General features: G+C 46.8%; 1 protein-coding gene and 1 long non-coding RNA gene across 4 annotated transcripts in view; one reads left to right on the top strand and one right to left on the bottom strand.

Annotated features, from left to right (window-relative positions):
• The window catches only part of LOC307199076 (verrucotoxin subunit beta-like), a gene marked incomplete at its 5' end in the record, with an annotated part of 126,502 nt that overhangs the window by 70,597 nt on the left and 41,747 nt on the right, over positions 1 to 14,158 (bottom strand). The window contains 2 exons of one of the 3 annotated variants that reach the window (XM_079946683.1): positions 7,194 to 7,325; positions 13,980 to 14,140. The exons of 1 other annotated variant lie outside the window; for it this stretch is intronic. Coding sequence is in view for 1 of the 2 variants with exons in the window: in XM_079946679.1 (XP_079802805.1) it covers positions 7,194 to 7,325; positions 8,534 to 8,656 (255 nt within the window). Of the gene's footprint in view, positions 1 to 7,193; positions 7,326 to 8,533; positions 9,005 to 13,979; positions 14,141 to 14,158 lie in introns of those variants that run through there. One more of the 3 variants, XM_079946679.1, reaches the window with a different exon arrangement.
• The window catches only part of LOC307199310, a 60,529-nt gene that overhangs the window by 20,650 nt on the left and 25,721 nt on the right, over positions 1 to 14,158 (top strand). The window lies entirely within an intron of this gene.

The following is a 14,158-nucleotide window of genomic DNA, read 5'->3' as shown; positions in this document are numbered from 1 at the left end:
AACAATCGAGTTCCGTAGATGTGGTCAGCTATGCATTGAGAACAGGTCATCATGAACTTAAAATGAACTGAGCGATGAGGGAATGTCTTGGTGTTTGGAACAGGTTTGTACAGTGTGTGCAGAAGCAGAGAAAAGATTATAAGTGAGACTTCCCACAATGCCGCAGTTATGTGCAGGAACAGAATTTCCCTTCAACTGGGCCCATCACCTCCTGGCAAATAGAAGGGGAAGAAATGGAGGCAGTGAGAGATTTCACTTTCTTGGGCTCCATGATCACTGCAGATGGTGGCAGCAGTCACAAAATTAAAAGACGCCTGCTTCTTGGGAGAAAAGCAGTGACAAACCTAGACAGCATCTTAAAAAGTAGAGACATCACCTTGCCCACAAAGGTCCGTATAGTAAAAGCTATGGTTTTCCCCAGTAGTGATATATGGAAGTGAGAGCTGGACCATAAAGAAGGCCGATCGCCGAAGAATGGATGCTTTTGAATTATGGTGCTGGAGGAGACTCTTGAGAGTCCCATGGACTGCAAGAAGATCAAACCTCTCCATTCTGAGGGAAATCAGCCCTGAGTGCTCACTGGAAGGACAGATCCTGAAGCTGAGGCTCCAAGACTTTGGCCACCTCATGAGAAGAGAAGACTCCCTGGAAAAGACCCTGATGTTGGGAAAGATGGCGGGCACAAGGAGAAGGGGACGGCAGAGGACGAGATGGTGGGACAGTGTTCTCGAAGCCACCAGCATGAGTTTGACCAAACTGCGGGAGGCAGTGGAAGACAGAAGTGCCTGGCGTGCTCTGGTCCAGGGGGTCATGAAGAGTCGGACACGACTAAACGACTAAACAACAACAACAGGCATGTGCTAAAGTGCTTCAGTCTGTCCTGATTTCAGGGGCGGAGAAAGGGGTGTGTGGTGGGGGTGAGCCACCCTGGGAGTCACCACTGAGGGGGGTGACAAAATGCTGGGTGGCACTCACCACGGAGCCTGCAGTGAGCCCGAGCCACATGTCTCTCCTGGGAGAGTTTAATTGCACACTGAAATGGAGAATGCCTGTATGTTTATTGCTAGGGGTTTAATATTGGGAAATTGCATTGGAGTATGCTAAGAAGATCAAACCTCTCCATTCTTAAGGAAATCAGCCCTGAGTACTCATTGGAAGGACAGATCCTGAAGCTGAGGCTCCAAGACTTTGGCCACCTCATGAGAAGACTCCCTGGAAAAGATCCTGATGTTGGGAAAGATGGAGGGCACAAGGAGAAGGGGACGACGGAGGACGGGATGGTGGGACAGTGTTCTTGAAGCTACCAGCAGGAGTTTGACCAAACTGCGGGAGGCAGTGGAAGACAGAAGTGCCTGGCGTGTTCTGGTCCAGGGGTTCACGAAGAGTTGGACATGACTAAAGACTAAACAACAACAACAAGCTTATAGCTGACTTGATCATTAATGGCTGATGTTCTCTGCTAGCCTTCACATGAGTGTTTAACCTTAGATCATGCGATTAAGGTATTCAATTGCAAATTCACCATTTGAATGGAGATGGCTTTGCCTTTTGTTCCCATGCAACAGTCAGAGAAAGGGTGTGATAATGATGTCTCTCAAGGAGCTGCGTAGCCTGAGGCTGGGTGCAGGCTAATGCAAGCTATGGGAGAGACAAAGCTTGAATTTCTTGCACTGATCGTAATTATATTTTTAAGGCAAACCTATGCTTGAATATGTGTGTGCTTTATACAACTTTCTGAATGTATCATTGATTGGTTTCTACCTGTTTTTGAACATGTTTTGGTTAGTAAAGCTTTGAAGAAAAATTATGAGTCTGGACTATTTTTATTCCGAAAGGAGTCAGTTTTCATATATCCAATGGCTGCAATAGAAATGAGTCCTGAGGAAGCCCACATTGAGGGCCCCACATTGCAGAATTCATCATGCAAAAGGCTGGGCTGGATGAATCCCAAGCCGGAATTAAGATTGCCGGAAGAAATATCAACAACCTCAGATATGCAGATGACACAACCTTGATGGCAGAAAGTGAGGAGGAATTAAAGAACCTTTTAATGAGACTAAACAACAACAAAGTTAGTTATTGGTATGAGCTTTTGTGTGCATGCACAGAAAAGCTCATACCAATAACTTACTTGGTCTCTAAGGTGCTACTGGAAGGAAGTTTGTTGTGTTGTTTTTTTATTTATTTTGTTTTGACTACGGCAGACCAACACGGCTACCTACCTGTAACTTAAAAAATAAATAAATATCCTACCCAGCGAACCCTGCACATTTGGGTCCAACAGGCACCCAAAATGCTGGGAAGAACAGGGCCAGCTTCCACTTTGGTTTTCAGAACAACAGAGAATCTGGGAATGGCCTTCAACTGGGTGGCTGTTGAAGGTTCAGCAGCGTTAGTTAGCAGAAGTGGCTCACTAAAGCAGACGACCTAGAAAAAGGATTTGGCGGACTTCCTTCCCGCCTGCTCTTATAACAGGGATGAGGACGCAAAAGTGCCTTAAAATTCAAGTCACAGGGATGTGCGGAGCTTCTTGATTCTGAAACGGGGAAGACCCCAATAATCCCCTCCTCTGCGCCAGCTGAGAAATCAGTGGGGCTCGGAGGTGGGGCGGGGTGGGTGAGTAGAGAGGGTGCACCCACTCCCCACTCAGCCAAGAAGTTCACCGGGTGCCTTGGGCTCTGTCACTGCCTCCCCTCCGTCAGGCTGGGACCCTTATGCATCCCCTGCTTTGGAGAGGCGAGGGGGCGCAACGCTCTCCTCCTCCCTTCCGCCCCATTCACAAACCAAATCCTCGATGAATTTGAACTTTTCTCCAGGATGAGGGAAGCCCCGGGAGGGAGCAGGGGGCTCGGGATGCAGCAGGAGGAGTAGTTCTCGTGGAATTGGAGAGCTCAACCCTTTCCTCCTCCTCCTCCTCGGCAGCGAAGAAGGCACCTCTTGGGGAGCCCAGGGAAGCATCCTGACTCTTGATTTTGCGCGTGTGCGTGTGAAGGGGAGGTTGCATCTCTCTCCGCCCCACCTTCCCCTGGCTCGCCCGGTTGCAGAGCCCGAGTCCTGTAACTCCGGGCAACCCATCCTGAAGGGGGGGGGTGGCGGCGGAGGAAACAGCTTCTAAGGTATTGGTCTGGCTGAGGAAGAGGTTTGAGGAGCGGCGGGGTCCCTGCAAGACTGCCCCCCTCCGCAAGCCAGAAGGGGGTGGGTGATGGGGAGGCAAGGCCCCCATTCCTTGGGCTAAGACGTCCCAGGCCCATCTCCACTCCCCGGAGTGGGAGATTTCACTGCACTGCAACCCCTGCATGCGCGTAAGCCAGTCCCGTGTACACCCGCCACCCTCGCGCGAGTCAGCGGCCATATCTCAGTTTCTCAGTGGTTCCCGCCCAAGTTAATGTTTTCTAAAACCCCAGAAGAGGCTGGCGGTGCTGCTTGGGCTGCGCTTGGCCCGGGATGCGAGTTGCAAGCCGGTCTGGTCCTCCTCAGCTCCCCCCCCATTCTGCCAAAGAGACTCAGCAGGGGGAGGCGGGGGCTGTTGCTGCACTGCTGCTGCACCCCCAGAAATATTCCTCGGCCTCTGGATTCCCTCTCTGCCCACGAAAGGATCTTGCCAAGTAAGGGGGGGAGGCCAGGAAGATGCTCTGGGAGCAGAGCCCCCCCATAACGCCCCCAGGGGGCGCACAGAGCAAAAGAGACGCCTGGCCGGAGAGAGAGAGGGAAGAATGGGAAGAATCCAGACCCGGGACCCTGGAATAAATGCCTTGACAATATATCTGATAGCGTTCTTATAACGTTAAACAGGTCAGTGTAGATCCAGCCTCAGAGTCCCTGAACTTAGCAAAAAGGATATGGGGGGGGGCTGCTTATACAGAGATCTAAGGCTAAACAGGAGCTGCTGTGTTGCCCCTTCATTTAGGGAGGATTACTTGGATACCAATAGGAATTTTCTTTTGTCCTTCTTCAGTTCATTCAGCATCTCCTCCTCCTCTGGCAGAAGAGCCTCCTTCTTCGCAATCTTCTGTATGATCTCTGCTTCTTTCTTCACCTCCTTGAGCAACTGGATCCTTTTCTGATACCCAAGCTTGCATTCCTCCTCTTCGGACGCAATGAGCATGTCGATGTATTCTGGAGTGGAAAGCGGGTTGGGCTTCAGGGCAATTTCCTGCAGGCGCCGCAGGCTTTGAGACGCTCTCTCAATGTTTTTCATCAGATTTTCTCTTACCTCGATGTACTCCCGGCTGAGGTGCCAAATCAGCTGCTCTGCTGTCATAAACCCATGGCAGGCGTGCTCATACTTTTTCTTCAGCCCCGCATATGTCTTCTTCTCTTTCCTTATTTCGTCCTTAAATTGGTAATCCTGGTTGCGGTGGTCGCTGGCTAAGCACTTGCCGGGACATACGTTGCATTTTCCTGAGAAGAAACTGATAGCGGAGCAAAAGCGGTTCAGCAGGTCCCATTTAGCCCAGCAAGGATAGTGGCAGGTTAACTCGCAGTTATTGCAATTGGTTGCATATTGATGAGCTCCAGAGAGGTCTTGCTTCACTTTGACGGTGAATGGGATCTCATACTCAAAATCTTTGTTGGCCTCCATGTCAGCTTTGTGCTGGTCAAGGGCTTGTTCTGTTTCCTTCAGTTCTTCCAGTTTGACCAGCCCAGTTTTGATCTGGGGCAGCAGGCCCTGCACAACCGTCTCCAACTCTTTCCGTTCCCTGAGCACTTCCTTCGTCAAAGACAAACTCCTCACATTCAGTTTGCTTAGTGAGTCAAAGTAGGTCTTCATGCTGATCATACCCATTTTCCAAAACAGTTCGTCAAAGTTAGGGCTCTCCCCGTCCCCCATGACGTTGTTGGCAAACAGGGCGGAATTGTTGAATTTGAAATGCACGGGGTTCCCCTTGCCATCTTTGGCGCATGGAACGTCGGCCTTCTTAATGGCCTTAAGGACCAGGGGAGTCTGTGAATCTGCAAAGGTGATCAGGAACTGGATGTTCTCCTTGATATCTTTCCCAAAGATGGAGAGCACGGAATCAAAGACGTATTTCTCGGCTGCTGTTAAGCGGTTTGTGGAAGCCTTGACCACAAAGCAGACACAATCGATGTGGTCAATGCCTCCTGGAATGGAGAAAAACTCCCGGATCTTCTCCTCTAACTTTTTGTCCTCCTCTATTCCTCTCGTGTCTCCGAATCCTGGAGTGTCAACAAAAGTGAGAGACCAAGGGATCTTGAGACCCTCTTGATAGTTCACCACATAAGCCATCACTTCGGATGTCTGGCTTTCTGCTTGGGTTCTGCCTGTCATTTCATGAATAAGTTTGAACCGGAATTCATCTCCCCATTGCACGCCCAGGATGTAGTTGATCATCCCATTGATGAGAGTGGTTTTCCCTGATCCAGACGCTCCCATCATCATGATCACTTTGTTGGCGATCTGTAAGTTCTCTTTGCCTAGATGGTACTTTGGGGACATTTCAGACGCCTTTTTCAGTTTTAATGCATAAACAGAAGGTTCACCCCTTTCTACAAGGATACTTTCTTTGAGATATTTCTGAGGTGGTTTGTTTTCACTTGTTTCCTGTGTTCTGGAAGACGCCATCTTCTTTTTAACAAACTTGCTGTCACAATTAAAAGAGAAACACATGTACCTGTATTAGAAAAATAAACGTACTCTTCTTCCTATCATTATCATTATGATTTTATCACTTTCGACACACGTGTCAGGAAAAAGTACAAAATGCAATGAAAACAGTTCAAAAATATTCTAAAACAAATAGTAGCAACTTCCAAAATAAAAAACCCAGTGCCAAGCAGACTGTCAAGGCACAAACTTGTTGGAACAGAAAAATGTCTTCTATTTTTTTCCTGTCTGCCTGTCCTATCTTGACAGAAATGCTCTTCCACAGATCAGAGGCAGCCACACTAAAAGCCCTGCTCTGAGTTACCAGTTAGAACCTGGGTGCATATCTCGGGTAAGAATTTCTCAGTTATCAAAGAAACAAACAAAATCAGGACTGTCCCAAGTCGGAACATTCAGGTGTGATTCCAGTAATGCAGAGGATCGGGCCCCTTCCAACTCTGCAGTTCTATCTGTGATGTGGAGCATATGGGAGACCACACATTCAAAATATTCAAAATCAGCACCAGATGACATCACAGTGGGATGGAATTTGCCACCTGTGTGACTGTATTGTGAAATAAGCTGCAGAAAGGCAACGGGTCCACTTCCCTTCTGAGAACCCAGATTTGGTGGGTCAATTTCTCTGATGGGGCTATGCCTAAGGCTTTTTAAAACCAGGTCATAATAGATTACATAGAAATATCCTTCCAGTCCTGAGCTCCAACTAAATGGGCAGCTGTTAGCAAATGAGCTGTTAGTATCTCACTATGTAAACTGGAGTTACATCCCAGAAACATGGAGACTAAACACAACCAGGGACATTTCAAAAACCACCAAATCCCAAATTTTGCTTACATGCTCATGATCCCACCACAAATGGTAGTTAAGAACCTTTCATATTGGAAACCATCAACAAAAGGGGGAGCAGCATTTCAGCATGTGGTTTAGGCCAGTGTTTCCCAACCTTTGGTCTCCAGCTGTTTTTGGACTACAATTCCCATCATCCCTGACCACTGGTCTTGCTAGCTAGGGATGATGGGAGTTGTAGTCCAAAAACAGCTGGAGACCAAAGGTTGGGAAACACTGGTTTAGGCGTAGTGGGGTTTACATATTGTTTTTAGTGAATGTTGATGAATCCGACCATTTTCAATGCACTTCCTTTTCTCATTAATTGATGGAGACTGGTAAAACAAACCAAGGGAACACACAGAAATGTCCAGGATGCAGTAGCCCAGATGGTCCACAGCCGCCTGCCCCATCCCTCCTGCAAGGAAGCAAGAGGTAGTGGCAAAGGTGCTCAGCATCTTAGGAGTCAGGGCAGGGGTCCCCCATGTCCCACCCCAAATCCCGGGAGAGCCTTGCGCTGCAGCCTTCATTCCTTTGCTCCGAGTCTGGGCCCTGTCAGGCTGGATTCGTGGCCTTTCCAAAGAGCCAGAGAGCAGGAGGCGAGGGCATCATCAGCGCAAGATCCCCGTCACCAAGTCCCCTCTGCAATATGCCAGCTGGAACGGTTTGCAGCAGACAAGCAAAAGAAGCTTTGGACAACAAAAGAAGCCGTGACAACTTCTAATGTGCAAACGCGTCTTACCAGAAACGTGGAAAACGGATGACTCTCCCTTTGTCCACAAGTGGCTCTCTTGCTTGAGTTTGTCTCGACTTGCGTTGGTCCCCTCTGAAAGCCCAAGTCTGTTTCAGCCACAGAGGCCACTTCTCCTTTTATCTGTTTGGGAGTGACAAAGTGCAGGGAGAAAAACATCACTTTCAGGAGAAGAAGGAAGTTGCAAGATAGTGGGAACCGTTTCCACTCATCAGCATTTCACTCCAAAAAGGCTCTTAAGTGGTGCATCGTAGAGTTGGAAGGGACCCCCAAGGGCCATCTAGTCCAACCCCCTCCGCCAGCCTCGCCACAAGTTGGATCCATGCAGAAACAAGGTCCTTAGTTGCACAACCCTCCCTTTCCTGGTAAGGTAAAGGTAAAGGGACCCCTGACCATTAGGTCCAGTCTTGGCCAACTCTGGGGTTGCGGTGCTCATCTCGCTTTATTGGCCGAGGGAGCTGGCGTACAGCTTCCGGGTCATGTGGCCAGCATGACTAAGCCGCTTCTGGCGAACCAGAGCAGCACACGCAAACGCCATTTACCTTCCTGCCAGAGTGGTACCTCTTTATCTACTTGCACTTGGACGTGCTTTTGAACTGCTAGGTGGGCAGGAGCAGGGACCGAGCAACGGGCGCTCACCCCGTCGTGGGGATTTGAACCGCCGACCTTCTGATCGGCAAGTCCTAGGCTCTGTGGTTTAACCCACAGCGCCACCTGCGTCCCTTTCCTGGTATCTGGACCCAAAATGGATCCATGGAAGCTGGTCGGCTTCATACAACAGGGATCAACATCACGGGGATCTGTTCTCCCCCCTGGGCTTTTGAGAAAGAGGTTGTCAGCAGGGACTCCATCTTGGCCTCAGATATGGGGGCTCTTGGCAGTAGAGGAAGGTTTCCCTCAACACTGAGCCACAATCAGCCTCAATTTATATGAGATTAGGAGAGAAGAGGCTTTTTGGAGCAAAAGCAGTCGCCCCGGCAGGAGGGCCCTGAGATGTTTGGGTGAAGGGCTCTTGTACAAACAACAACCGCAATAAATATTATCTTCCATTTTTATGCACTGTGGGGGCAGCAGGGCCATGCTCTGGGGGAACTCTTCAAACCCCTCACAGATGAAGGAGGAAATTCTGTGTATTCAGAGGGTGGAAGAGCTGACAGGAATTTGCCTCCCGGTATAAATGTGATGGGGCCGTCCCCTCCTGAGGCTGATGAACTACAACTCCCACCACCGGGCGCTTTGGCCAGGCTAGCTGGGGCCGGTGGGAGTTGTAGTTTGGCAACCTCTTTTGCGCCCAAAATCCCCCCCCCCCCGCCTGCCCCAGGGAAAGGAACATTTTGAACTCCTCGTGATGAACTCCCCTCACAAATCTCATTTATTTGACTGGCCAAAGGCTCTTCCGATGCTGCTCTGGAGGGAAACATTTTGAACCTGCTGGACATTAATAAACAGGACATTAAATTGTTTTTATATGCAACAACAGCCGCAAGAGCATTGCTGGCCCAGAAATGGAAGCAAGAAGAAATACCGACAAAAGAAAAATGACAGACAAAGTTAATGGACTACGCAGAGTTGGATAAGATGACAGGAAGGATTCGAAACCTGCGGGACCAGAGATTCACAGAAGATTGGAATAAATATGTAAACTATTTGAAGAGCAACTGTAATCAACAAATTACACTAGTAGGACTACAAGAAGTTTGGTAAGGAGGAATATATGAAATATTGCAAAGAAGATAAAAAAGAGAGACATTAGTTATGATACTTAAAAGTAATAGTGAAAGTAAGAAATGTAAATTAAGTGAAAAAGATTGGAAAATTTTCAGATGTGATTGACAAAAAAAAACTATAAGATATAAAAGTATGTTTTATAATTGTTGAAAATTATATATATATATATATATATAATTTTTATTTATACCCTGCCCTCCCCAGCCAAGGCCGGGCTCAGAGCGGCTTACAAGCAATAACAAAAACAAGTTGAATGATTACAACTTAAAACAAAATTAAAATACAACATTAAAATATTAAAATGTAGCCTCCTCGCAGGAGGAGAAGGAAAAGAAAAAGAAAGAGATGGAGGGAGTCAAATTGGCTCCAAGCCAAAGGCCAGGCGGAACAACTCTGTCTTGCAGGCCCTGCGGAAAGAAATCAGATCCTGCAGGGCCCTGGTCTCATGAGGCAGAGCGTTCCACTAGGCTGGGGCCAGAGTTGAAAAGGCCCTGGCTCTGGTCGAAGCCAATCTAACTTCCTTAGGACCTGGGACCTTAGGGTGTTGCTATTTATGGACCTTGAGGCTCTCCGTGGGGCATACCAGGAGAGGCGGTCCCGTAGGTACGAGGGTCCTAGGCCGTGAAGGGCTTTAAAGGTCAAAAGCAGCACCTTAAATCTGACCCTGTACTCCACCGGGAGCCAGTGCAGCTTGAAAAGCACTGGGTGAATATGCTCCCATGGCAGAGACCCCGTGAGGAGCCTCGCTGCGGCATTCTGTACCCGCTGGAGTTTCTGGGACAGCTTCAAGGGCAGCCCCGCGTAGAGCAAATTACAGTAGTCAAGCCTGGAGATGACCGTCGCATGGATCACTGTGGCCAGGTCAGGGCGGGAAAGGTAAGGGACCAACTGCTTGATGCGGCGAAGGTGGGAAAATGTTGCCTTGGCTGTTGATTATACCCAAACTCTTAACAGAAGGCACTGGCACTAATTGGGCCCCCGCAAGAGAAGGGAGTTGGTCCCTCATCCCCATGCTATCCTGACCCAGCCAGAGGACCTTCATCTTCAAAGGATTGAGTTTCAACCGGCTCCCATGAAACCATCCAGCCACAGCTTCCAAGCATCTGGTCAGTGTGTCCAGGGCCGAGTCGGTGTGGCCATCCATCAGCAGATAGAGCTGAGTGTCATCAGCATATTGGTGACAGCCCAGCCCAAAGCTCTGGACAATCTGGGCAAGGGGGCGCATAAAGATGTTAAAAAGCATCGGGGAGAGAATTGCGCCCTGCGGCACTCCACACACCAAGGAGTGGCGCGACAACATTTCCCTCCCTAGTGCCACCCTCTGTCCCCGACCAGAGATAAAAGAGCACAGCCAGTTACGGGCTATGCCCTGTATCCCCATGCCTGCGAGGCGGTGGTCCAGAAGATCATGATCGACCATGTCAAAGGCTGCTGACAAATCTAAAAGGATCACCAGTCCTGACCTGCCTCAATCCACTTGTCTACGGAGATCATCTGTTAGGGCAACCAGAGCTGTCTCGGTCCTAAAACCAGGACGGAAACCGGATTTCTATATGAGATAGAAATCAATGGAAAGTGTAAGGAGCCGTGTGACAGACTGGCTACAATGTCATCAGTTACATGAAATGTTTAAAACAGACAGGAAAAATGTTTTTTGGGACCAAAGCTCACAATCTGAAAAGAAACTTCTATTAAGCAAAGAGAAACATTTGTCAAAAATGTATAATTTGTTATTAGACTGGGAAACAAAAGACAAGCTTGTCAAAGTCTCAATGACACACTGGGCAATAGATATTAGGACACAATATAGATTTTAACCTCTGGGGAAAACTCTGGAAAAGTGACTTGAACTTTATAGCATGTTATTCTTTGAAGGAGAACTACCTGAAAATGATTGACAGATGGTACTTTACTCCGAGTAGACATGCTAAGATGTACAAGACAGAATCACATAACTGCTGGAGATGCAATGAGGTAGAGGGAATGTTGTTTAATATGTGGTGGACTTGTAAAAGGGTAAGAGAGTATTGGGAAATTATTCATAATGAATTGAAAAAAAAAATATATTTAAAAGTGCTTTCCCCAAAAAACCCAGAGTGCTTTCTGTTGGGGATAATTCAGTCTGAAATTCCCAGGTGTCAAAAAAGGTTATTTATGTATGCTACTACTGCGGACTGTGTTTTCTTAGCCCCCAAATGGAAAACAAGCAAGATCCCAACCAAAGAAGAATGGCAACTCACGTTGACTGAATATGCACAACTTGCAGACTTAACGTACAGAGTAAGAGAACAAGAAGAACATACGTTTAGAGAAGATAGGGAAATGTTTGTTGAATATATGGGAAATAATTGTGTACAGCTGAAAACGCTGGCAGCATTAAGATAAATTCAACAGTGTAAATAAGTTTTGATGGCTGTAATAATGGAATACTGATTGGTATAGTTTTTGTAAAATATGCAGGGATTTATGATATGCAAAAAGAACCTCAGAAAGAGAAGAAGGGAATTGGTTGCTATTTCAAGGATGTAAAATGAATATTTGAAATTGTAAAACAGAAAATGTAATAAAAATTATATAAAAACAGAAAAGGGTGAATCCTTGGCATGGATCGTGCCCCCTTTTCCCCTCCGTTTTAGAGCATCTCCCGGGAGGGCAGACTTTGCCTTCAACCACCAACCGCCTCTACAAAACCAAGTGCGGAAGATGCATTGTGGCATTTGCAAAACATTTTCCCACCCTCCATTTCCTCCTGCAGGAGGGATCCCCACCTCTGCTTAATTCCACCAGAACAGTGGGGTGTTTTCACTACCTAGGCAGGAGGTCAAACTCCCCCCAAATAGAGGGGGCCGCCATCCCCCACTGCCCCCCGTGAGCACTGGCCTGCCAAGGGGGGGGGGAGGCATGGAGGGCAATGTTCACCCTTCTCTCTCAGAAACATCACGTGACACTGGGCCCCCTCAATGTGGGGGGCAAGTCGGTGCCCCTGTTTGCTGCCTTAGTATGAGATACAGTGGTACCTTGGGTTAAGTACTTAATTCGTTCCGGAGGTCCGTTCTTAACCTGAAACTGTGCTTAACCTGAAGCACCACTTTAGCTAATGGGGCCTCCCGCTGCTGCCGCGCTGCTGGAGCACGATTTCTGTTCTCATCCTGAAGCAAAGTTCTTAACCCGAGGTAATATTTCTGGGTTAGCGGAGTCTGTAACCTGAAGCAACTGTAACCCGAGGTACCACTGTGCGTTCTCAGTATGCCTTGGAACTATGCTGCATTCAGGAACTTCAGGAAGGGCGTTCCTGTTGCTGGCTGGCTTTCCCCCTTTGCAAAAGAACCTACTCAACTGTGAGCTGACCCCCAAAAAACGGGGCTTTCCCCCTTTCCTCCTCTAAAAACTAGGTGCATCTTATGGTGCTTGAATATGAAAGAGCGGAAAAGGATGAGCGTGTCGCATTCAGTGCAGAATCCAGTTGGACCCTTGTGGCTGTCCAGCGGGTGCTGGTAAAGTGGGGCAAGCTTCCCACCAGAGTAAAAATCCTCACTATTCCTCACAGACCCGGGTTAAGAAAGGGCTAGCTTTGCCCCGAGAACAGACTTTTGAAGCCGTTGAGTTCAACCATTGAAGAAATTGTGGAATTGGCAGACTTCACCCCTTAGAAAAGTGTGACCATGTCTGCTGATCGCAGCCGTTTCTGGCAGAAAAGAAAAACCGCTCCGCAGTTCTTTACAAATGCCCTTTGAAAGGTTCCCTGTGTGAAAATACATAATTTTCTGGGCCACCTCCCTTTTGGTTCTCTAAACCCATCTCCACTGCCCCCTAATCTACTGTATAAAAAAGTATTATTCAGAATAGCATTTTGCAAAACCCAGTAAGGTAGGTAGTAACACAATTGTAACATTTTGCATGACAGCAACAATTGCACAATTCATTCAACCAATTCTGCCAGGGGGAAGGACATGTTCTTTTAAAAATAAACTTTAAAACCGCTAGAAGGATGTTCCTGCAGATTGTCAGGCTCCTTTAACTACAAATTTAATCAAAAGGAAAAGATTCATTATTATACAGGCAAAAGTTTTTATGTGTTTTATGTTGAGATAACCTCAAATTAATTTTTAAAGGTTTTTGGTCCAAAATTGGGTGCAGGAGATTTTTTGGAATTTTCGATTTTCAGGCGATTTAGGCTAATGCAATTTCTGCGTCAGTGTAGGAAAAACCTCCTGTTTTGCTTATTTTTCAACCGATTGGGCTTATTTTGGTATCAAAATAAAGGTAATTGTGGTCTCTTTCAAAATAAGGTATAAAAATGGTATTAAGTGCCACAGAAGAGGGTCACAGACTATTCAAAGTGAATTCTGGTCATTTTATTCCCGGTAGGTTCAATAAGCCATAGTGCGCAAACCACAACTAACACGTGTATCATACTTTTGTTGTAGAATGGGCTAACCATATACTTGTTATGTTATCAAAATAAGGAGGGTGTTTTTTGTGGTTATAAAATAAATTGATTTTGAAGTAAATTTTTTACAAAACAAATTACTTCTTTGGACAGGTTTAATGTCTCTTTGAACCTGAAATAACTCTCACATTCATGAGAATAGTTAAAATTGTAATCTCTTATATTACAGTGTCATCTGATATATTTTAAAAATTAAGTTTTATTGATTATATAATAAAAACAAAATGTGTCTCAGACCCCTTGTTCATTTTATTGTGTAAAACACTTCTGCAAGAAATTGCATTAGCCTAAGTCGCATGAAAATTGAAATTTTCAAAAAATTCTCCCTTGTCCAATTTTGGACCAAAAAAACTTTAGAAAATAAATTGACGTTTTCTCATAGGTATCTACACATAATTTTTTTGGAAGAAAATGTGAGTCGTGAGAGCACAATCGAGTATTAAAATCAGGTTATTTGGCGTGGAATGACCCAAAAGCTCTAACTCAGTCTCTAGCAACAGGTCAAACAAAGCAGACCTTGAGCATCTCTGAGGCAGGTTGAGATACAGAAGACTTAAAGTCAAACCTTGTGGCTGCTGCTCCCTCTCCCAAATACCAACCTGTCGTCCGTCTGAGGTGTGGGTCTCCCTCTGTGTGGGTCTCGCTCCGTGTGGGTCTCCTCCTCCTGTTGCTGCTCCTCTTGGCTGCTTCTCCAAGAACTGCAGGAGACCAAATGCAGCTCCTCTTAAATTTTCCACCCAGAGGGCAGTTTTGTCCTCTCCTGTAGCCAATAGAAACA

Source organism: Podarcis cretensis (assembly GCF_951804945.1).
Source record: "Podarcis cretensis genome assembly, chromosome: 12".
Lineage (NCBI taxonomy): Eukaryota > Metazoa > Chordata > Lepidosauria > Squamata > Lacertidae > Podarcis > Podarcis cretensis.
The sequence above is the reverse complement of the archived record's forward strand: the minus strand, read 5'-3'. Positions and strand labels throughout refer to the sequence as shown.